Source organism: Staurois parvus, unplaced genomic scaffold (assembly GCF_062004578.1).
Source record: "Staurois parvus isolate SC_StPar_1 unplaced genomic scaffold, SC_StPar_1.0 ptg000003l, whole genome shotgun sequence".
Lineage (NCBI taxonomy): Eukaryota > Metazoa > Chordata > Amphibia > Anura > Ranidae > Staurois > Staurois parvus.
Window position 1 is genome coordinate 53,922 of NW_028317799.1, and position 26,221 is coordinate 80,142.

Sequence of the window (26,221 nt, forward strand, 5' to 3'; positions counted from 1 at the left end):
TCCATCACATCTAAGGTCTTTCATCGCATCAGAGGTTCCTCCATCACATAAGAGGTTCCTCCATCACATCTAAGGTCTTTCATCACATCGGAGGTTTCTTCATCACATCGGAGGTTCCTCCATCACATCTAAGGTCTTTCATCACATCGGAGGTTTCTTCATCACATAAGAGGTTCCTCCATCACATCTAAGGTCTTTCATCATATCGGAGGTTCCTCCATCACATCGGAGGATAACCCATCACATCAGAGGTTTCCCATCACATTGGAGGTCCTCCATCACATCGGAGGTTCCTCCACCACATCAGAGGGCCTCTCATCACATCAAAGGTTCCCCAGCACATTAGAGTGCTACCCTTAAAGGCAGAAGCCCCCTATCACGTCAAAGGTCCCTCTTTACATCAGAGATCCCCCATCACATACTGACCACCCCCCTTTCTTCAGAGTCTCACCTTTCGCATCAGACATTTCCCCATCACATCAGAGCCCTCCATTTACTTTAGAGTTGCCCAACCACATTAAAACCCCCTTCACATCAGAAGCCTTCTTTCACATCAGAGATTTCTCATCACATCAGAGCCACCCCCCCTTCACTTCAGAGGCCCACCATCACATCAGAAGTCCCCCATATCAGAGGTCTGTCTTTACATCAGAAGCCCCCTATACACAAGTCCCCCCATTACATCAGCATCCCCCAGAACAAAGCCCCCCAATAACACAGGGCCCCCATCACACTGGAGTTTTCACATCACTGAGCCCCCAAGTCACAGAGTGCCCTCTTCAGGCGGAGGCTGATTTCCACCTTCTTCTGAATGCAGGAGATGGCCCTGCATGCTGTCTCTCCTGGATCGGAGTCATGCATTGACATTGTTCTGGCGTGCTGACCACCATCACTGTGTAAATATATTTATTTTAGTAAATATAAACTGCTAAATACCTTTTCTCATCAGCAGTATATAGCAGTCTTGTGACTTCCATCAGTGTCCAGCCGAGCACTGGTTAAAGCTTGTAGGAGGAGTTTTCATTCTCCCCTGAATGGCCCTGACACTCTGTCTGGACAGTGCTGATTGGCCCTGTGCTGATCACATGCACCCTCCCAAGAAAGAAAAAAAACTCTCTAGCAATACACACCAAACTGAGCATGTGCATTGTGCCCCCAAGGCTCTGTTCTATCAGCAGATGGATTAGGGACAGTAGAAGAAGGGGAGGATCAGGGAAGTCAGGACAGCCATTAATCAATAAAAATGGCAGTTTTCTTATTAATAAACCCGGACCCTGCATTCACTATATCTGGTCTCCCCGGACCCTGCATTCACTATATCTGGTCTCCCCGGACCCTGCATTCACTATATCTGGTCTCCCCGGACCCTGCATTCACTGTATCTGGTCTCCCCGGACCCTGCATTCACTGTATCTGGTCTCCCCGGACCCTGCATTCACTGTATCTGGTCTCCCAGGACCCTGCATTCACTGTATCTGGTCTCCCCGGACCCTGCATTCACTATATCTGGTCTCCCCGGACCCTGCATTCACTATATCTGGTCTCCCCGGACCCTGCATTCACTATATCTGGTCTCCCCGGATCCTGCATTCACTATATCTGGTCTCCCCGTACCCTGCATTCGCTATATCCGGTCTCCCCGGGCCCTGCATTCACAATATCCGGTCTCCCCGGACCCTGCATCCACTATATCCGGTCTCCCCGGACCCTGCATTCACTATATCCGGTCTCCCCGGACCCCGCATCCACTATATCCGGTCTCCCCGGACCCCGCATTCACTATATCCACTCTCCCCGGACCCCGCATTCACTATATCCGGACTCCCCGGACCCCGCATTCACTGTATCTGGTCTCCCCGGACCCTGCATTCACTGTATCTGGTCTCCCAGGACCCTGCATTCACTGTATCTGGTCTCCCCGGACCCTGCATTCACTATATCTGGTCTCCCCGGACCCTGCATTCACTATATCTGGTCTCCCCGGACCCTGCATTCACTATATCTGGTCTCCCCGGATCCTGCATTCACTATATCTGGTCTCCCCGTACCCTGCATTCGCTATATCCGGTCTCCCCGGGCCCTGCATTCACAATATCCGGTCTCCCCGGACCCTGCATCCACTATATCCGGTCTCCCCGGACCCTGCATTCACTATATCCGGTCTCCCCGGACCCCGCATCCACTATATCCGGTCTCCCCGGACCCCGCATTCACTATATCCACTCTCCCCGGACCCCGCATTCACTATATCCGGACTCCCCGGACCCCGCATTCACTATATCCGGTCTCCCCGGACCCCGCATTCACTATATCCGGTCTCCCCGGACCCTGCGTTCACTATATCCGGTCTCCCCGGACCCCGCGTTCACTATATCCGGTCTCCCCGGACCCCGCGTTCACTATATCCACTCTCCCCGGACCCCGCGTTCACTATATCCGGTCTCCCCGGACCCCGCGTTCACTATATCCGGTCTCCCCGGACCCCGCGTTCACTATATCCACTCTCCCCGGACCCCGCGTTCACTATATGTGGTCTCCCCGGACCCTGCGTTCACTATATCCGGTCTCCCCGGACCCTGCGTCCACTATATCCGGTCTCCCCGGACCCCGCGTCCACTATATCCGGTCTCCCCGGACCCCGCGTCCACTATATCCGGTCTCCCCGGACCCCGCGTCCACTATATCCGGTCTCCCCGGACCCCGCGTCCACTATATCCGGTCTCCCCGGACCCCGCGTTCACTATATCCGGTCTCCCCGGACCCCGCGTTCACTATATCCGGTCTCCCCGGACCCCGCGTTCACTATATCCGGTCTCCCCGGACCCCGCGTTCACTATATCCGCTCTCCCCGGACCCCGCGTTCACTATATCCGCTCTCCCCGGACCCCGCGTTCACTATATCCGGTCTCCCCGGACCCCGCGTTCACTATATGTGGTCTCCCCGGACCCTGCATTCACTATATCCGCTCTCCCCGGACCCTGCATTCACTATATCCGCTCTCCCCGGACCCTGAATTCACTATATCTGCTCTCCCCGGACCCTGCATTCACTATATTCGGTCTCCCAGGACCCTGCATTCACTATATCTGGTCTCCCCGGACCCTGCATTCACTATATCTTGTCTCCCAGGACCCTGCATTCACTATATCTGGTCTCCCATGAAAAAAAAAAACTCTTTAGCAATACACACCAAACTGAGCACATGCAGCTTGCTCCCAAGGCTCTGTTCTTTCAGCAGATGGATTGGGGACAGTAGAAGAAGGGTAGGATGATAGAAGACAGGATCAAACAGCGTTTTTACACAGTGCAGAGGATTAACCCCTTAGGTCCCACAGTGAGTATAATCAGCATGCTTTACTGCATCTACAGACTGATTGTACTTTTGTGGGTTTAGTAATACTTTAAGTTCTGTCAATCATGGAGGTTCAGCATCACATGTGGGGGAGACCCTGGGCAGCCTGTATGCAAATACAGCCTAGGAACGCCCACTGCTCCAAACTGACATCCACCCCTCCCACCAGCAATAAGCCGGCCCCTCCCACCAGCCATGAGCCTGCTCCTCCCACCAGCAATAAGCTGCCCCCTCCCACCAGCCATGAGCTGGCCCCTCCCACAAGCATTCAGCTGGACCCTCCCACCAGCCATGAGCCGGCCCTTCCCACCAGCTATGAGCTGGCCCCTCCCACAAGCCTTGAGCTTGCCCCTCCCACCAGCCATGAGCCAGCCCCTCCCACCAGCAATAAGCCGGCCCCTCCCACCAGCCATGAGCCGGCCCCTCCCACCAGCCATAAGCTGGCACCCTTCACCACCCATGAGCCGGAACCTCCCACAAGCCTTGAGCCAGCCCCTCCCACAAGCCACGATCTGCCTGCATTGCATAGAGAAGCACAGAAACCCAGTGTTAGATTTAAAATCAGGTCAGTAATGAAGAGGGAAAAGTTTTTATTGAACAATTTATCAGCGTGTTGATGAGGGAGGGGAAAGAAGGAGCCAGGGAAGGCAAAATATGAGCAGCTTAAACTTCTGCTGGTAACAGCTGTGGGTGGATTCACCCTTTAAGTGATCTTTGATTTTTTTTTTTTCCCCTGACAGTTTTTAGATCTCATTCCCACATTTCACAGATGACATATTAAACCATTCTCAGATTTGTATCGGCGGCTGGGAGCTGCGCGGGGAATAGCTGTGTGATTTTCAGGTCCGTTGTCACCGTGTAATCAGAATTTGGCATTCTTTATCACTTGCTAAGCAGTCCATTTATCTGTCACTCGGTTAGATATCTCCATATACTTTGCTCCAGGCTTCAGCGTTGATTTAGTGATTCTGGAGCTGTCAGAGGTTTAATATGAGATCTAACATCCCCCCCACCACCACCATCCTCCCTCCCCCCCCCACAGCCCCTCTCCATCTCCCCCTCCTGGTCTGAGCCGGCATGCCCACCCCTCTGCTCTTTATAAGCCAGCCTGCCGTTCTCTCCTCCAGATCTCCTACCGAGAGCCTGTGGCTTGCAGTACATCGCCATGGCGTGTGTGAGCCCCCGCTCCTCCCTACGACTCACCCTGCTGTGCAGTGCCCTGGCTCTCCTGCTCTCCTGCCAGCGCACAGCCGCCTGGTACAAGCAGTCTACCGGCCCCAGCTACTACTCCGTCGGCAGGGCGTCCGGGCTGCTCTCCGGAATCCGAAGGTCGCCCGACATACGCCGATCCGAGCCCGAGAACGCAGCGGAGAGCGCCGACAGCGCAGACGACAGCTTCCTGAACGCCTTCGGGAGCCAGCGGCAGGGAGCCGTGCTCAAGAATATGGTGAGTATGGGAACGGGGGGAGGGGGGGGGGGGTGACTGGTGGTGGGGTTGGGAGACGTGTGTGTGGGTGCGTCCAGTTATGGATGGAGTATGAAAGGATAAGAACCCCTGTCAGGTATTTATTGCCATCCAGGGGATGTATGGAAGGATAAGAACCCCTGTCAGGTATTTATTGCCATCCAGGGGATGTATGGAGTACGGAAGGATAAGAACCCCTGTCAGGTATTTATTGCCATCCAGGGGATGTATGGAAGGATAAGAACCCCTGTCAGGTATTTATTGCCATCCAGGGGATGTATGGAAGGATAAGAACCCCTGTCAGGTATTTATTGCCATCCAGGGGATGTATGGAAGGATAAGAACCCCTGTCAGGTATTTATTGCCATCCAGGGGATGTATGGAGTATAGAAGGATAAGAACCCCTGTCAGGTATATATTGCCATCCAGGGGATGTATGGAGTATGGAAGGATAAGAACCCCTGTCAGGTATTTATTGCCATCCAGGGGCTCTGCTATGGTGGCCATACATGCTTTGATGACTGATCAATTGGGCAGCACAGTGGCTCAGTGGTTAGCACTTCCACCTGGCAGTACTCGGGTCATTGGTTCGAATCCCAGCCACGGCACCACCTGCCTGGAGTTTGCATGTTCTCCCTGTGCCTGCGTGGGTTTCCTCCGGGTACTCCGGTTTTCTCCCACACTCCAAAGACATGCTGGTAGGTTAATTGGCTCCTGTCTAAATTGTCCCTAGTATGTGTATGTATGAATGTAAGTTAGGGACCTTAGATTGTACGCCCCTTGAGGGTTAGGGACTGATGTGAATGTACAATATATATGTAAAGTGCTGTGTAAATTGACGGCGCTATATAAGTACCTGAAATAAATAATTTTCTGATCGATCTCTTCCTATAGCAATGATCGATCTATATATGAGAGCAATGAACCTCCTATGAAACAAGTACTGCAGCGAGCATGTACTGTGTCCCCACATGTGAATCAATCATTCATTGAAATGTGTACAGCCATCATAAAATGATCGAATTAAATAAGAATCGTAAATCATTGACCGTCCGTTCATGGATTGGTACTGCGCTGCATTTTTAAAAAAATTTTTTTATTTAATAATCGATCTATAATCGATAACCCGTTTGATTGTTATCCCACACGTGGGGAAGTGGATTTCGATCGGTAGTTAAGAGACGATCGACACTTATGGTGGCAAGCTAGTATTATTATTGATCAATCCTATCTCTGTTTCCACCATATCATCTCATTATCTGATCCATCGAAATCCAATCAGATTCATGGACAAAGTATCTCAGGGCTGCCGATCGATTGATAATATTCCGCCCTGGCCAAGCAACTCAGTTTGATCGAATCCAATCGAAATTGAGTGTGAATCAGTAGGATGGGAAGTCATGGCTATTCGGTTGTTTGCAGATTTGATTGTTTTTAATCAAATCACACGTTGATCAGATGATAGAAGTGTGTATGGCTCAGTGGCGGACTGACAACTCATGGGGCCCCCGGGCAATAGGGGATCATGGGGCCCCTGTGTCCTTGCCCACACTCAAAGCACACCCAAAAAACCCTATAAAAGGTACCAGGGGCATTTCATGGGGCCCCCTACTGACCCCGGGCCCTCGGGCAGTGCCTGAGTACTCAAATGGTCAGTCCGCCCTTGGTATGGCTCCCATAAATCCCACTGAATGGTCATATCAACCAGGGACAGACTGACAACTCATGGGGCCCCCAGGCAATAGGGGATCATGGGGCCCCTGTGTCCTTGCCCAAACTCAAAAAAGCCTATGAAAAAGGTACCAGGGGCATCTCATGGGGCCCCCTACTGAGCCCGGGCCATCGGGCAGTGCCCGAGTTTCCAAATGGTCAGTCCGCCCCTGATATCAACCCGTGTCACTGGGACAGGAAGGGGACATTTCTCTAATGGTGGTCACACAACAGGGGCGGACTGACCATTCGAGCACTCGGGCACTGCACAAGAGCCCGGGGTCAGTAGGGGGCCCTATGAAATGCCCCTGGTACCTTTTATAGGCTTTTTTTTGGGTGTGCTTTGAGTTTGGGCAAGGACACAGGGGCCCCATGATCCCCTATTGCCCGGGGGCCCCATGATCCCTTGTTGCCCGAGGGCCCCATGATCCCCTATTGCCCAGGGGCCTCATGAGTTGTCAGTCCGCCCCTGGTCAGACATACTCCGATTTTATCACCTGATGTGCAATTTGATTCTTTAAAAAAATCGAATAAACCTAACTTCCCTTCCGATCAATTTATGGCGACCATACATGCTTTGATTTTTTTTTTCATCTGATCGATGTTCAATTCAATTAAAAATGATTAATTCCGCAACCAATTCACAAGCCATAATTTCTCTTTCGATCGATTTGATGTGCCCTCAGTTTGAAAGAGTCTAACAAAAGTTGAAACTAAATTGATCATAAGGGAAATTATGGCTATTCAGTTTAGACCCAATTTCCATCAGATTCGAACAAAGCGAGGCAATCAGCCAGGGCAAAAAAAATGATCGATCATTTTGCTTCAGTCGGTAGCTCTTAAATACTTTGTTCTTTAATACGATTGTATTTGAATTGATCAGATGATGAGAGTGCATGGTAGAAACAGGTGAGATTGACAACTTGAGATCACAAGTTTTGAAATCTTCTTCCCCAAGTGTGACATACAATCGATCAAATCAGTTCTCGACCACAGATCGATTATTCACACCAGAAGAGACCAATTGGAAAAGAAATCAATCATTCATTGAAATGTGTACAGCCACCATAAAATGATCGAATTAAATAAGAACCGTAAATCATAGACGACCCGTTCATATCATTTGCTGAGCTTTAGATTTTGGCATTGGCAGGTTGATCAGCTGAGGCAGAATTTTATCAATTGCTTCTGATCAATCGATCGATCGAATATCTGCTTTTGCGCTAGACATCTGGTCATAAAACAGGCCGATTATTGTTTCATGATTGTTTCTGATAGATTATACTCTCAACTGATACCAAATGTTTTACATCATTCAATATCTAAACTGATCGCCCATATCTAGATCGACCTCAAATCACTACGTGTATGGCCACCTTAATGCTTTTATTTTTTTCTTAATGGAGGAAATCAGGGGGGGGCTCCAAACTATGTCCCATGGGCCAAATGTGACCCATTGCAAGATTTTATCTGATCATCTGATGTAAGAGGGGAAATTGACCGGGACCCTGATGTAAGGAGGGACTCTGATGTCAGGAGGGTCTCTGATAGGGACACTGATGGGGACCCTGATGTCAGGAGGGACTCTGATGGAGACCCTGATGTCAGAAGGGACACTGATGTCAGGAGGAACTCTGATGGGGACCCTGATGTCAAGAGGGACTCTGATGGGGACCCTGATGTCAAGAGGGACTCTGATGGGGACCCTGATGCCAGGAGGGACACTGATGTCAGGAGGGACTCTGATGGGGACAGTGATGTCAGGAGGGACTCTGATGGGGACAGTGATGTCAGGAGGCACTCTGATGGGGACACTGATGCCAGGAGGGACACTGATGCCAGGAGGGACTCTGATGGGGACAGTGATGTCAGGGAGGACTCTGATGGGGACAGTGATGTCAGGAGGGACTCTGATGGGGACCCTGATGTTACAGGAGGGACACTGATGTCAGGAGGGACTCTGATGGGGACAGTGATGTCAGGAGGGACTCTGATGGGGACATTGATGTCAGGAGGGACACCCGATGTAAGGAGGGACTCTGATGGGGACACTTATGTCAGGAGAGACTGTGATGGGGACACTGATGTCAGGAGGGACACCCAATGTAAGAGGGACTTTGATGGGGACTGTGATAGAAGGGGATCCTGATGGGAATGCTGATGTAAGGGTTGGTTATCACCTATGCAGTTTGCTTTTGATCCATTTCTGCAGTGCTTTTTGTGGTGCGTTTTGCGTTTTTCACGTTTTTGATGCGTTTTAGTTTTTTTGGTTTTTTTTGGCCAATTTGTTGTCAGGCAGATTAAAGAACGCAAACTGTAAAATGCATTCAAAACACATTACATGCGTTTCTGCAGCGTTTCCATTGAAGTCTATTGAACCCAAAACACACCGTTTTGTGTTTTAAAAAGTCCCTGACATTTTCCAAAAACGCAGCAGCTGAAAAAAGCCGAGATGTGAATGTGTCCCATAGAAAACCATATTAAATGGCTTTTGATCAGTTTCTGTAGCACTTTTTGCACATGCGTTTGTGACGCTTTTTTATTTTTATTTTCATTTTTTTGCAGCTTTTTAATGCTTTTTTTTTTTGACAATTTGTTGCTGGGCAGCTAAAAAAAAACACAAAGTGTTTTACGATTTTGCACGCACGGTTTTGATGTTTTTAAATGCATTTTGCGCTTTATAAATGTTTTTTTGCCCAGCTTGTTGCTAGGCAGATTAAAAACGCAAAACACAGCAAAAACGTGGCAAACACGTGAACATGCGTCAAAAACACACTACATGCGGTCTCTGCAGCATCTCCATTGAAGTCTATTGACCCAAAATGCACTGTTTTGCATTTAAAAAAGGTCCCTGACCCAGGGGCGGACTGACCATTAGAGCACTCAGGCACTGCCCGAGGGCCCGGGGTCAGTAGGGAGCCCCATGAGATGCCCCTGGTACCTTTTTATAGGCTTTTTTGGGTGTGGTTTGAGTGTGGGCGAGGACACAGGGACCCCATGATCCCCTATTGCCCGGGGGGCCCCATGAGTTGTCATTTTTGCACATGTGTTTGTGACGCTTTTTTTTTTTCTTTTTTAGCGTTTTGCAGGTTTTTTAAATGCTTTATTTTGCCAATTTGTTGTTGGGCAGATTAAAAAAATCACAAAGCATTTTACGTTTTTGCACGCACACTTTTGACTGGTTTTTAAATGCATTTTGCATTTTTAAATGTTTTTTTTTTCTGGCCAGCTTGTTGTTGGGCAGATTAAAAACGCAAAACACATCAAAAAGGTGGCAAACATGTGAACATGTGTCAATAACGCACTACATGCGTTTTCTGCAGCATCTCCATTGAACCAAAAACGCACTGTTTTGATAGGCACTCTGATAAGGGGTACTGATGGGGACTCTGATGTAAATGGGGACTCCGATAGGGACTACAGTGTAAGGGGGACTCTGATGTAAGGGGCACTTTGATGGGAACTATGTGGGGGGCTCTGACGGGGACTCTTATGGGGATCTAAAGTCGGGGGGGGACTCTGATGTAAGGGGCACTTTGATGGGAACTATGTGGGGGGCTCTGACGGGGACTCTTATGGAGATCTAAAGTCGGGGGGCGGACTCTGATGTAAGGGGCACTTTGATGGGAACTATGTGGGGGGCTCTGACGGGGACTCTTATGGAGATCTAAAGTCGGGGGGCGGACTCTGATGTAAGGGGCACTTTGATGGGAACAATGTGGGGGGCTCTGACGGGGACTCTTATGGGGATCTAAAGTCGGGGGGGGGGACTCTGATGTAAGAGGCACTTTGATGGGAACTATGTGGGGGGCTCTGACGGGGACTCTTATGGGGATCTAAAGTGGAGGGGGGACTCTGATGTAAGGGGCACTTTGATGGGAACTATGTGGGGGGCTCTGACGGGGACTCTTATGGGGATCTAAAGTCGGGGGGGACTCTGATACAAGGGGCACTTTGATGGGAACTATGTGGGGGGCTCTGACGGGGACTCTTATGGGGATGTAAAGTCGAGGGGGGACTCTGATGTAAGGGGCACTTTCATGGGAACTATGTGGGGGGCTCTGACGGGGACTCTTATGGGGATCTAAAGTCGGGGGGGACTCTGATATAAGGGGCACTTTGATGGGAACTATGTGGGGGGCTCTGACGGGGACTCTTACGGGGATCTAAAGTTGGGGGGGGACTCTGATATAAGGGGCACTTTGATGGGAACTATGTGGGGGGCTCTGATGGGGACTCTTATGGGGATCTAAAGTCGGGGGGGGGGACTCTGATGTAAGGGGCACTTTGATGGGAACTATGTGGGGGGCTCTGACGGGGACTCTTATGGGGATCTAAAGTCGGGGGGGACTCTGATACAAGGGGCACTTTGATGGGAACTATGTGGGGGGCTCTGACGGGGACTCTTATGGGGATCTAAAGTCGAGGGGGGACTCTGATGTAAGGGGCACTTTCATGGGAACTATGTGGGGGGCTCTGACGGGGACTCTTATGGAGATCTAAAGTCGGGGGGCGGACTCTGATGTAAGGGGCACTTTGATGGGAACTATGTGGGGGGCTCTGACGGGGACTCTTATGGGGATCTAAAGTCGAGGGGGGACTCTGATGTAAGGGGCACTTTCATGGGAACTATGTGGGGGGCTCTGACGGGGACTCTTATGGGGATCTAAAGTCGAGGGGGGACTCTGATGTAAGGGGCACTTTGATGGGAACTATGTGGGGGGCTCTGACGGGGACTCTTATGGGGACCTAAAGTCGGGGGGGGGCTCCAAATTGAGAAGTGTGAATGGGGGCTCAGGACTGCAGTACTCTGGATTACATATACTGTATATTCTCAGGCTCAGACACACGGGGCTCCCATTGGGGAAATGCTAATTGCCTGACACAGGTCCACTGTGCTAGAGATCTGCGATCGGCCATTTTCCCTGGAATGGGACAGCTGATTTCCTTCTTTGAACGGCTCCTTTGCACTTCTACCACTTGCATTGCATTCAGCTGCAGGCAGTTGCGGCACGGCCCCACTCACTTGAACACAGCAGGGATTTTTAGTCTTCATTTTTGCCACACCGGCACAGAGAAGCATCAAGACCCCAGCGTACTGCAGAGCAATAAAGCCCTGAGTGGATGTATGTTCTTCTAGTTAAGCAGTTGAGAAGCAAGGGGCTGTAAAACAATGGCTCAACCGCCTGTTTTTACCATCTCCTGGCCACCCGTGTGACCAAAGCCTTAGGCTAGACTCAGATCAGTGGCGTCCCTAGGCAGGTGCGGGATGGGGGGGCACGCCGCACTGGGTGACACCTATCGCACGGGGTGACACCGCACCCTCTCCATGAGCTCCACGAAAAGGAAAGTTTTAAAGAAAGCCGACGATCCCCGCAGGATGGATCAGATCTGCGGATTGAGCATAATAAATCGGAGTCTGATCCATTATCCTCCCCAATCCGCAGATCCGATCCATTCTGCGGGGATCGTCGGCATGCAACCTATACGGGGTGAACTGATCTCTCCATGAAAAGGTAAGTTGTAAAGAAATCCGATGATTCCCGCAGGACGGATCGGATCTGCGCATTGGGGAGCATAATGGATCAGACTCCGATTTATTATGCTCAATCCGCAGATCCGATCCATCCTGCGGGGATCGTCGGATTTCTTTACAACTTACCTTTTCATGGAGCGGGTCCGGTGTCACCCCGTATAGGTTGCATGCCGACGATCCCCGCAGGACGGATCGGATCTGTGGATTGGGGAGCGTAATGGATTAGAGTCCGATCCATTATGCTCAATCCGCAGATCCGATCCATCCTGCGGGGATCGTCGGCATGCAACCTATACGGGGTGAACTGATCTCTCCACGAAAAGGTAAGTTTTAAAGCAAGCCAACAATCCCCACAAGACGGATCGGATCTGCGGATTGAGCACAATGGATCGGACTCTACTCCATTAGGCTCCCCAATCCGCAGATCCGATCCGTCCTGCGGGGATCGTTGGAGGGGGTGTCACCAAGTGTTATTGCACCGGGTGACACCAACCCTAGGGATGCCCCTGGCTCAGACCTTTGTGCGTCAAGAACATGAGCGCAATCAGGCGCAGGTTCTGGCACGCAGAGCAATGTGCTGCCCTTTGACTGGACATGCAGCGCTGCCATTAATTGTTAGACCCCCACACGTCTGCACATGCAAGCATTTTCCTGTGCCAAGCCGCAGAGTGGTCAGCACCATGAGGTTCTGTGCGGCACATTTTTGGAAAAGATTCAGGGACTACTTTGTCACGTTTCTTGCACAGAGGGCAGAGCATTGAAACGAATAGTCTGCCCTACACACAATGCGCGGGAACGCACAGCAAAAAGAGTGGGAGCCCGACAACGCTTGGCGGCACCTGCAGGCGAGAACCAAGCCTTAGTGTGCAGTTGCATGTATTACAATTTCAACTTCCCGGTAAGGCAGTGTATGTGCATGATGTATGTAGTGTGTGTGCATGATGTATGTAGTGTGTGTGCATGATGTATGTAGTGTATGGCAGTGTATGTGCATGATGTATGTAGTGTGTGTGCATGATGTATGTAGTGTATGTGCATGATGTATGTAGTGTATGGCAGTGTATTCCATGATGTATGTAGTGTGTGTGCATGATGTATGTAGTGTGTGTGCATGATGTATGTAGTGTATGGCAGTGTATGTGCATGATGTATGTAGTGTGTGTGCATGATGTATGTAGTGTGTGTGCATGATGTATGTAGTGTATGGCAGTGTATGTGCATGATGTATGTAGTGTATGTGCATGATGTATGTAGTGTGTGTGCATGATGTATGTAGTGTATGGCAGTGTGTGTGCATGATGTATGTAGTGTATGTGCATGATGTATGTAGTGTATGGCAGTGTGTGTGCATGATGTATGTAGTGTATGTGCATGATGTATGTAGTGTATGGCAGTGTATGTCCATGATGTATGTACTGTATGGCAGTGTATGTGCATGATGTATGTAGTGTATGTGCATGATGTATGTAGTGTATGGCAGTGTATGTGCATGATGTATGTAGTGTATGTGCATGATGTATGGCAGTGTATGGCAATGTATGTGCATGATGTATGTAGTGTATGTCCATGATGTATGTAGTGTATGGCAGTGTATGTCCATGATGTATGTAGTGTATGGAAGTGTATGTGCATGATGTATGTAGTGTATGGCAGTGTATGTGCATGATGTATGTAGTGTATGTGCATGATGTATGTAGTGTATGGCAGTGTATGTGCATGATGTATGGCAGTGTATGTGCATGATGTATGTAGTGTATGTGCATGATGTATGTAGTGTATGGCAGTGTATGTGCATGATGCATGTAGTGTATGGCAGTGTGTGTGCATGATGTATGTAGTGTATGGAAGTGTATGTGCATGATGTATGTAGTGTATGGCAGTGTATGTGCATGATGTATGGCAGTGTATGTGCATGATGTATGTAGTGTATGTGCATGATGTATGTAGTGTATGGCAGTGTGTGTGCATGATGTATGTAGTGTATGGCAGTGTGTGTGCATGATGTATGTAGTGTATGTGCATGATGTATGTAGTGTATGTGCAGTGTATGTGCATGATGTATGGCAGTATATGTAGTATATGGCAGTGTATGTGCATGATGTATGTAGTGTATGGCAGTGTATGTAGTATATGGCAGTGTATATGCATGATGTATGTAGTGTATGGCAGTGTATGTAGTATATGGCAGTGTATATGCATGATGTATGTAGTGTATGTGCATGATGTATGTAGTGTATGGCAGTGTATGTGCAGTGTATGTAGTGTATGTGAAGTATATGGCAGTGTATGTGCAGTGTATGTAGTGTATGTGGTGTATGTGCAGTGTATGTACATGATCTCTCCAAATCTACAGCAATGCAAAACAACCCCGGGAGAAGCGTCTGCAGCCGGTAAGGTTAGGTTCACACCTATGCAGATTGCGTTTGATCCGTTTCTGCAGTGCTTTTTGCGTTTTTTGCACATTCATATTTGATACATTTTTATGGGTTTTTTTTTATTAAAATGCAAAAAAAAAAAGCATCAGAAATGAATAAAAAACTCACTGCATGCATTTCTGCAACGTCTCCATTGAAGCAAAACGCAATGTTTTTTGCGTTTAAATGAGTCCCTGACCTTTTCCAAAAAACGCGGCGATGTGAATGTGTCCCATAGGAAATCATGTTAAATGGACTGCTATACTTTTTTTTTTTAGGTGTGAACCCAGACTAAGGGATAGGATTGCGGGGAGTTCGCTTTGCTCTGTCTTTGACATGTCATAAGGGCTTTCTGTAGTAATAAAAGTGTATTTCCACTTTCGCTGTCGGATTAGGATAACGCCTACTTTATATTTGTTATATGTCCCCATTAATTGCATAATCATGAACCCTGGCTGTACAGTGCTGGCAGATCTCATTATCAGTTGTAAACTAGATGTGAGCACTGCCTGGGCCAACAAAGGGTATAAAGCGGGGTTTCCCAGCCAGAGTTCCATGGAACCCTAGAGTTCCTCCAGAGCTTGCTAGGGGTTCCTTGAGCAATTTCAGCCTCTCAGATAAGTTCCCACTGACACCACTGATCTTTTTAGCTATCTGTAGGAGGGGAATTCTTCTCAATGACCACAAGTGTAAGGAGCATTCTTCCCATTGGCCATCACACTAATGTATCATGTGTTTCCAAACCTCTCCTTTTCTCCTCACTTCCATTTGTTTGGAATGAGCAATGAATGTTAGTTGTGGTCATGCGTACTGCTCTGTGCACGCTACAGATCACATAGTCCCTGCGTCATCTCAGTTTACGGGCTACTCACAGCTCAGTGCCATTAGAAATGCACGCGTGTTCTCCGCAAAGTGCATAATGTGTTTTTAGTACATTTTTAATGCATTGCATAACGTAACACAACATGTGTTATACATACAGATTTCATTCGTATCACATGCCGGTTTTTGTATTTCCCTGTCTCCATTATGTGGGTTGTGTCTGTGTTTTTTTGGAAATTTTAGTGCGTTTTTAGTGCCTTTTCCATGCATTGCCCTGGAGCAATGTAGTGTCCTTTTTTACCAACACCTCCATCTTTAGGAGAAAGGGGGGAAAGCTGTTCATTGTAAAATGAAAGGTTAGGTTGTCACCCCTGACAGGAGGCTACTGGAGCCTAATTGTAGACTCTACAATTAAGCTTGTTAGGAGTGAAACACATTAGTGTTGGCTGCGTCTGGCGGACTTGTCTGTGTATCCAAAGCAAACATATCTCACTCCTAACTGGAGCCTACTCTCTACAATTAAGCTCCAGTTAGAAATGAAACCAATTTGGGTTGGTTGCACCTGGTAGACTTGTGTGTGCAACCAACACCAACGCGTTTCACTCCTAACTGGAGCCTCCCGGAACCTAGTCGTAGATGCTGCAATTATGCGCCAATTAGGAATGAACACATTAGGGTTGGTTGCACCTGGTGGACTTGTCTGTGCAACCAACCCAAACATATCTCACTCCTAACTGGAGCCAAGTCATACATGCTACTTTTAAGTGCCCATTAGGAATGAACACATTAGGGTTGGTTGCACCTGGTGGACTTCTGTGTGCATCCAACCCTAACACATTTCACTCCTAACTGGAGCCTACTAAAGCCTAACCGTAGACTCTACGATTAAAGTTCCAGTTAGAAATGAAACCAGTTTGGGTTGGTTGCACCTGGTAGACTTGTTTGTGCAACCAACCTAATGCATTTCATTCCTAACTGGAGCCGCCTGGAACCTAGTCGTAGATGCTGCAATTAAGCGCCAATTAGGAATGAACACATTAGGGTTGGTTGCACCTGGTGAACTTGTCTGTGCAAAGAACCCTAACACATTTCACTCCTAGCTGGAGCCAAGTCATACATGCTACTATTAAGTGCCCATTAGGAATGAACACATTAGGGTTGGTTGCACCTGGTGGACTTCTGTGTGCATCCAACCCTAACACATTTCACTCCTAACTGGAGCCTTTTAAAGCCTAACCGTAGACTCTACGATTAAAGTTCCAGTTAGAAATGAAACCAGTTTTGGTTGGTTGCACCTGGTAGACTTGTTTGTGCAACCAACTCCAACGCGTTTCACTCCTAACTGGAGCCTCCTGGAACCTAGTCATAGATGCTGCAATTAAGCACCAATTAGGAATGAACACATTAGGGTTGGTTGCACCTGGTGGACTTGTCTGTGCAAAGAACCCTAACACATTTCACTCCTAACTGGAGCTTCCTGGAACCTAGTCGTAGATGCTGCAATTATGCGCCAATTAGGAATGAACACGTTAGGGTTGGTTGCACCAAGTGGACTTGTCTGTGCAACCAACCCAAACATATCTCACTCCTAACTGGAGCCAAGTCATACATGCTACTATTAAGTGCCCATTAGGAATGAACACATTAGGGTTGGTTGCACTTGGTGGACTTCTGTGTGCATCCAACCCTAACACATTTCACTCCTAACTGGAGCCTACTAAAGCCTAACCATAGACTCTACGATTAAGTTCCAGTTAGAAATGAAACCAGTTTGGGTTGGTTGCACCTGGTAGACTTGTTTGTACAACCAACACCAACGCGTTTTACTCATAACTGGAGCCTCCTGGAACCTAGTCGTAGATGCTGCAATTAAGCACCAATTAGGAATGAACACATTAGGGTTGGTTGCACCTGGTGGACTTGTCTGTGCAACCAACCCAAACATATCTCACTCCTAACTGGAGCCTACTGGAGCTTCATCCTAGACTCTAAAATTTAGTTCCAATTACCAGTAAAACACATTAGGGTTGGTTGCACCTGGTGGACTTTTCTGTGCAACCAACTCCTACTCATTTCACTCCTGTCTGGAGCTTCCTGGAACCAAGGCATAGACACTACAATTAGGCACCCACTAGGAATGTATGCGTTAGGGTTGGTTGCAACTGGTGGACTTCTCTGTGCGACCAATCCTAACACATTTCACTTCTAACTGGAGCCTAATCGTAGACTCTACAATTTAGCTCCAGTTAGAAGTGAAATACATTTGGGTCGGTTGCACTTAGTGGACTTGTCTGTGCAACCAACCTTGCTTACAATTGCAACTCGTTTCACTTCTATCTGGAGCTTCCTGGAATCTAGTTGTAGACACTATGATTAAGCGCCAAAAATGAATGAACGTGTTAATGGTTAGTGTTAGTCGTAGATGCTGCAATTAAGCACCAATTAGGAATGAACACATTAAGGTTGGTTGCACTTGGTGGACTTGTCTGTGCAAAGAACCCTAACACATTTCACTCCTAACTGGAGCCTACTGGAACTTCATCCTAGACTCTAAAATTTAGCTCCAGTTACTAGTGAAATACATTTGGGTTGGTTGCACCTGGTGGACTTGTCTGTGCAACCCCACCTAACACATTTCACTCCTATCTGGAGCCTGGAACCAAGGCATAGACACTACAATTAGGCACCAACTAGGAATGTATGCGTTAGGGTTGGTTGCAACTGGTGGACTTCTCTGTGCGACCAATCCTAACATATTTCACTTCTAACTGGAGCCTAATCGTAGACTCTACAATTTAGCTCCAGTTAGAAGTGAAATCCATTTGGGTTGGTTGCACTTGGACTTGTGGACTTGTCTGTGCAGCCAACATTGCAACTCGTTTCACTCCTATCTGGAGCTTCCTGGAACCTAGTTGTAGACACTATGCCAAAAATGAATTAACGTGTTAGCGGTTAGTGTTAGTCATAGATGCTGCAATTAAGCGCCAATTAGGAATGAACACATTAGGGTTGGTTGCACCTGGTGGACTTGTCTTTGCAACCAACCCTAACACATTTCACTCCTAGCTTGAGCCTACTGGAACTTCATCCTAGACTCTAAAATTTAGCTCCAGTTAGAAGTGAAATGCATTTGGGTTGGTTGCACCTGGTGGACTTGTCTGTACAACCAACTCCTACTCATTTCACTCCGATCTGGAGCTTCCTGGAACCAAGGCATAGACACTACAGTTAGGAGCCAACTAGGAATGTATGCGTTAGGGTCAGCTGCACCTGGTGGACTTCTCCGTGTGACCAAACCGAACACATTTCACTCCTAACTGGAGCCTATTGGAGCTTCATTGTAGACTATATGATTAAGCTCCAACTAGGAGTGAAACATGTTGGCTTCGCTTGCACCTGGTGGACTTGCCTTTGCATTGATTTGCTTCAGTCATCTTAACCTTGGCTTCCATGGTGAGCAGCTTTTTCCCCCCTTGGTTACGAGGACTGTGGAGTTGGATGGGGAGCCTTCTCCTGATGCTGGGTGGCTGGAGAAGAAGGTGAAGCCTGCAGCGGAATATGACTGTCTTTAAACATTGATGGTTATCAGTTTTTACCAAAATGCATGAAGGGTTTTTTCCAAAAACGCAACGCACTTCCAGGGGCGGACTGACCATTTGGAAACTCGGGCACTGCCCGACGGCCCGGGGTCAGTAGGGGGCCCCATGAGATGCCCCAATACCTTTTTCATAGGCTTTTTTGAGTTTGGGCAAGGACACAGGGGCCCTATGATCCCCTATTGCCCGGGGGCCCCATGAGTTGTCAGTCCGCCCCTGGTTGGGTGGATCCTGCTGCACAGACCTAGAGCTGTGTTTTTCCTCTTAGGTCTATTGCTGGTGACCAGTTATACCCTTTCATGGAAACGGTATTCCCAGATGGCAGTGGCCTCTTTCAGCCAGGATAATGCACCCTGCCTCACTGCAAAAATGGTTCAAGATTGGTTTGAGGAACACTACAATGAGTTTGGGGTGTTGATTTGTCCTCCAAATTCTCCAGATCTCAGTGCAATTGAGCATCTGTGGGATTTTCTGGAAAAATCAATCTGATCCATGGTGGCCCCACCTTTCAACTTACAGGATTTAAAGGATCTGCTACTGACAGATTGTTGCCAGAAACCACAGCATACCTTCAGAGGTCTAGTAGTGCACATGCCTTGATGGGTCAGGGCTGTTTTGGTAGCAAAAGGGGGACCTACACTCTGCTTAGGGTGCAAAAGGGTTTTTTCCAAAAACGCAACGCACTGCCAGGGGCGGACTGACCATTTGGAAACTCGGGCACTGCCCGAGGGCCCGGGGTCAGTAGGGGGCCCCATAAGATGCCCCTGGTACCTTTTTCATAGGCTTTTTTGAGTTTGGGCAAGGACACAGGGGCCCCATGATCCCCTATTGCCTGGGGGCCCCATGAGTTGTCAGCCCTCTAACGCAGCACACTGATGTGAGAAGAACGGAGCGTTGTCACCCTAGAGCAGGAAGTGCCTGTACAAGGACCTTCATGGCAGGATCACCAGGTAAAGTTTTAACGAAAGCTGCAGAATAAAAAATATGAATTACGTTTCTTCTTAATTACGTATATATTTTGCTGTGTCGTTCAACAGGGAGCTCTTATTACTGGAGCCACCCAAAGGATAAAAGAAGCCCAGGCATTGGGGTGGACTGACTTCCATCCATCCTGTATGTCTTCTCATCCTCTCTTTGTCTCCCCCTGCAGGCACTGTGTGTGAAAGACGTCTCTCCGAACCTGCACAGCTGTGAGCTCATCCCGGACACATCCAGCACCTTCCAGTGCAAAGCCCAGATCTATCTATCACTGGACAGCACGGACTGTCTCACCCCATAACCCCCGACCCAGAGACACTGCCTTGCCCCCCCATATGTCCCCAGAAACACAGATCCACCAACGTTTACTCCAGACACTTGTGTAGATTTGTATTCGATTCTGTATCTGCTGCTTTAGAACGCATATTTGTTCGTTTAATAAAATTAAACAACCGATTGACTTGCTTTTCTGTGTTTGTGTGCCTTAATGTGCAGGAAGAGGGGGGGTCCTTAACCCAAACTGGCCACACACCTTACAATTCGACTGCATGGTCTTCTAGTGTGAAGATAATCTAGACATAGGAACAGACTTTTTAGTTTCAGCTGGTGATCCTGCCAGGGACACACACACTTCCTGTCCTAGGGTGACAACGCTCACTCACTGTACTTATGGAGAAAGAGCGTGGCCACCCTAGGATAGGGCTACAAAACCCCGCCCCCTCCTATCATCCCCGTAACACATCCCTGTAACACAGGGATTCTGTAGTCCTCTATATTTAAGCTCCAAGGAGCAGGGCCCTCGAACCCCTTGTGTATTGTATTGTTACTGTATTGTCTCATGTACTGTCCCCCACTATAATGTACAGAGCTGAGCAAACCTTTTGGCGCTATATAAATACTGTATAATAATATATAGTCATCCTAGGACAGAATAAAGAGATGCCTCTCCCTCTCCTCTTCTCTATAACATAGGGGAGACGTGTTTTGTAGTCCACTAGCTTCACTGTTCATTTTTACATATACTTTAATCTTGAAGGGTGCAAGAAATACTTCGAAAACTGGTTGATATACGAGATTGTAGAGTTTACCATGAACATTGCAATCTAATTGTACCATCTCATTAAAACTCACCATACACTTTCACCTGACCATACACCTTACCATCTGATTGTACAATCTCCTTTAGATTACCGATAAGTATGTAGTACATGGACCTGTCTGATTGAATACATAATGATTGGATAGTTCAGTGAAGTTCTTCTATGACAACGTTTTGGTAAACTCATTGTACACCATGTGTATGGTGAGCCTTATGGTGGCCTTACTGCTTCACTTTTATTATTTATTTCAGGTACTTATATAGTGCCATCAATTTACGCAGCGCCAGGGGTGGACTGACCATTTGGAAACTTGGGCACTGCCCGAGGGCCCGGGGTCAGTAGGGGGTCCCATGAGATGCCCCTGGTACCTTTTTCATAGGCTTTTTTGAGTTTGGGCAAGGACAAAGGGGCCCCATGATTCCCTATTGCCCGGGGGCCCCATGAGTTGTCAGTCCACCCCTGCGCAGCGCTTTACATCTATATATTGTACATTCACATCAGTCCCTAACCCTCAAGGGGCGTACAATCTAAGGTCCCTAACTCACATTCATACATACACATACTAGGGACAATTTAGACAGGAGCCAATTAACCTACCAGCATGTCTTTGGAGTGTGAGAGAAAACCGGTGTACCCGGAGGAAACCCACGCAGGCACAGGGAGAACATGCAAACTCCAGGCGAACCAACAACCCTAGTACTGCCAGGTGGTATGCTAACCATTTAGCCACTGTGCTGCCCATTATCCAGTCAATGTGCGATTTGATTAAAACAATCGTATCCCGAAACAATAGAATACCCTTAACTTCCCTTCCAATGGATTTAGACATATAGGCGTACCTCGGTTTACGAATTTAATGTGTTCTGCGGGACTTTTCGTATTGCGAAAAATTTGTAAACCGAAACGCGGTTTCCCATAGGAATGCATTGAAAACCAATTAATCCGCTCCGGAAGTCAGAAAAAAGTAAAAAAAAAAGTCTTATCTGTTCAAACTCTATAAAGTGCACTTTAATGGCATAAATACTGTACAGGGACATGATTAAAAAACAATGCGTAAATGCATTGAAAACCAATTAATCCATTCGTATTGCGAAAAAAATTAGTAAACCGAGGCATTATTTTCAATGGATTTTCATTTGTAAACCGAAAAGTACGTTAACTGAGGCGTTCATAAATGGAGGTATTCCTGTAGTTTAGATTGGATTTGATCAAACTGAGCCGATCGTCCAGGATGGAAAATGATCAATTGTTCTGCATCAGTTGGAAGCATTTGGATACTTTGTTCATGAATATGAATTTTTTTCTAAATGATCAGATTATGAGATGACATGGTGGAAACAAAGATGCAAACGATAATTAGCAACCATATGTTACAATTGTATCGTCAATAACAACAGAAGTCAACTTCCCAGTGTGTCATATCGATGGAATGGTTAGTTGTTGACTATAGATCAATTATTCCTTTGGAAAGCACACTGATCGTTTATTAAAGCGTGTATGGCAATCGTTACAATCTGCAGGGTTAAATAGGTGCAGGAATTCTCCCTGGGGTTCACATACATGTGGTGCGGTATATCGCATGTGATTCGCACAGGAACCGCAGTACATTCCTGTGCAAATCACATGTGATTTGTGTGCGGTGCGATTGGAGCCGTACATTCTGTATGGCACTAATTGCACCGCACTCGCACCAAAAACGTGCAGGACCCTGTTTTTAGTCCGCAGTAGAATCAGATCGCATGTGTATTCACACCTATACGATCCGATCCTGCACATTGCACCACGTTTTGCGGATCACTTTTGGGGTGTTGTTAACTTAACATACACACCCGCAGCGGTTCGCATGAACGGGGTGCGATTCTGATGCAGTGCGGAATTCGCAGTGAAAACACTGCGATTTCCGCACCGCATCAGTGCGAATCCAGGCTCAGAGTCACCCCTTGTCTCCACCCCTACCCTCCAAGTACAGCCCTTTTAGAGATCACAGAACCAAGTATCATTTTGTGGTGCTAAAAAATTTGTATGGAATTTGTTAACAAAAGCAGTAAAATAGATCCCCTGCAGACAGCAACAATCAGGGGCGGACTGACAACTCATGGGGCCCCCTGGCAATAGGGGATTATGGGGCCCCTGTGTCCTTGCCCAAACTCAAAAAAGCCTATGAAAAAGGTACCAGGGGCATCTCATGGGGTCCCCTACTGACCCCGGGCCCTCAGGCAGTGCCTGAGTTTCCAAATGGTCAGTCCGCCCCTGGCAACAATAGATCCCCCCAGCAACAACAAATCAACCCTCAGCCAGCAACAACAATAACCCCCCTCAACAGGGAATTTAACAAAAGCAGTAAAATAGATCCCCTGCAGCCCACAACAATAGATCCCCCCAGCAACAACAAATCTCTCATCAGTCAATAACAACAATAACCCCCCTCAACAGTAGATCCCTATAATCAACAATTGACGCTGCCCAGCAACATATGATCCACCCCCAGCAACAACAGATCTGCCACCAGCATTAAAAGACCGCCTCAGCACAATAGACCCTCCCGCAAAAATAGATCCCTTCGAGCAACAATAAATCCCCACCAGCCAACATAAACAGACCTCCCTAAACTGTGCAAAATCGAAAGCTTTCCTGACATGCACAGAAACGTGAAGACTTTTCGCAGACATGCCATTAATCGTTGCATCTGCTAACGCAGTGGTCTCCAAATTGCGGCTGCATCTCCCGACTCCTGCCTGGCAGTTCTGGCTGCAATCTTTCATGGTCTACCTGACCTTGACTTGATATCAAGAGATCCTCATATTTTCCACTTCTTAATGAATGATTGAACAGTACTGATTGGCATATTCAAGGCTTTGGATATCTTTTTATATCCTTTTCCATCTTTATAATGTTCCATTACCTTGTTACGCAAGTCTTTTGACAGTTCTTTTCTGCTCCCCATGGTTCAGATCTAGCTTGCTCAGTGCATGCACATGAAAGCTAACAAATTCATTGATTATTTATAGAGAGACACTAATTGCAATTTAAAATGCCACAGATGTGGGAAATGAACCTTTACCTGCCACTTTAACCCCTGTGTGTCACCTTGTGTGTCTGTACCAAGGCCAAACATTCCAGGGGAGGGAAACCTCTGATCCGGGCCATTTCTGTTATCATTGATTTAAAAAGGAACCAAAATCTATGTGATAATAAATGGCTTCCTATAATCACTATCCTTAACCCCTTGACGGCGAGCGGCCGCATATTTGTGTACCATCTGACAACACATATGTGCTGACGTTACGCTCCCAGCACATATGTCAGTGTCTCACGGAAAAGTCCCGATCTCCCCTTGCGATCAGGACCTTTTCCAATCATGTGACAGTGAATCATGGCGGTCACATGACCCTAAACCCCGCCCACCTCCTGGCATCTGAAACCCCGTAAGGGGCCAGGAGGCCCTGGCGTGAAGAGGTTAAATAAAAGTTTTTTGCACAAACAGTCAGACTTTCAATAGCAATGCCAAACTTTCATGATTTCTGCCAGGGTATGCAAACTTTTGAGCACAAGTATATGAGGGCCACCATTGAAAGGTTAATTGTTGGTGGGAGATGGGATATAATGCTGATACTACTGGTAACCAGTAAAGTGGTGTGAATGCAAGAGCAGCCAGCGGGAAGGTTGGTACCTGGCATAGAAGATGGTCACCCTGGTGGTGAGCGGGTTGGCGAGTTTGACCCTCTTCCTAGCGAATGGTTCCCCATAGGCGGGACCGACTTTGAGACATGGGGGACCTAGCTTGGTGGTACAGAAGCAAGAGGTAGCAATGAACTGGATCCAAGTCAAGTGTAAAGCTCCTAAGCAACTGGGAGGTGACAATCATGGCTGCACTGTTGAGCGGGACACAGGCTCTGCAGTGTCTCCCAGTACCCTGCATTCACTATATCTGGTCTCCCCGGGCCCTGCATTCACTATATCCGGTCTCCCCGGACCCTGCATTCACTATATCTGGTCTCCCGGACCCTGCATTCACTATATCTGGTCTCCCCGGGCCCTGCATTCGCTATATCCGCTCTCCCCGGACCCTGCATTCACTATATCCGGTCTCCCCGGACCCTGCATTCACTATATCTAGTCTCCCAGGACCCTGCATTCACTATATCCAGTCTCCCTGGACCCTGCATTCACTATATCCGGTCTCCCCGGACCCTGCATTCACTATATCCGGTCTCCCAGGACCCTGCATTCACTATATCCGGTCTCCCCGGACCCTACATTCACTATATCCAGTCTCCCAGGACCCTGCATTCACTATATCCGCTCTCCTTGGACCCTGCATTCACTATATCTGGTCTCCCCGGACCCTGCATTCACTATATCCGGTCTCCCCGGACCCTGCATTCACTATATCTGCTCTCCCCAGACCCTGCATTCACTATATCTGGTCTTCCACAGTACACACAACATGGAAATGCAATTATTTTAGTAAATATAAACTGCTAAATACATTTTCTCATCAGCAGTTAGAGCAGTCTTGTGACTTCTATCAGTGTCCAGCACTAGCTAAATTTTGTAGGAGGAGTTTTTGTTCTGCTCTAGGAGGATGCAGAGCCCCTGACCTGTGTCTCACCAGTGCTGATTGGCCCAGTGCTGATCACATGCACTCACCCAAGAAAAAAAAACTCACACCAAGCTGAGCATGTGCATAATGCCTACAGTTCAGTCTGTCATATCAGGAGATAAGAGGTGTTTGCTTGAAAAAGGGGAGGAAGAGAGAAGACAGGATCAAACGGCCTTTTTACACAATGCAGAGGATTAACCCCTTAGGTTCCACAGTGACAATAACAAGCATGCTTTACTGCATATACAGACTGTTGAAATCCTCAGTTAAACCAACAACAGTAAAATCAAACACATAAGCCCAATCGTGACCAGACGTCTCCCTTAACTAGTAGCCGACCGCAGATAGCCGAAGGACGGCTGCACTGCGGCCGGCCAGTTCTGGGTGGACGTCATATGACGTCCTCCCAGAACGCGCTCTCCTGCGCGCCCCAGGGGGCGCGCACCCGGCGATCTCTGTGATCGCTGTGTCCTACGGACACAGCTGATCACGTGATGTGGTAAAAGGCCAATCACAGCCGCCTTTTACCACATGATCAGCGGTGTCCAATGACACGCTGATCAGAGGAAAATGCAAGTGCCGGTTCTCGGCTGCACTTTCCTCACTGTGTCAGATCGTGAGGAAAGTACTGCCGAGAACCGGCA

General features: G+C 47.9%; 1 protein-coding gene across 1 annotated transcript; it reads left to right on the forward strand.

The window, feature by feature from the left end:
* Positions 1–4,442: 4,442 nt before the first annotated feature.
* On the forward strand, positions 4,443–20,339 carry NPB (neuropeptide B). The gene is made up of 2 exons (XM_089669172.1): positions 4,443–4,800; positions 20,047–20,339. Exons 1-2 carry the CDS (start codon positions 4,519–4,521, stop codon positions 20,173–20,175), a joined length of 411 nt encoding a protein of 136 aa, XP_089525298.1. The 5' UTR covers positions 4,443–4,518; the 3' UTR covers positions 20,176–20,339.
* Positions 20,340–26,221: the final 5,882 nt, after the last annotated feature.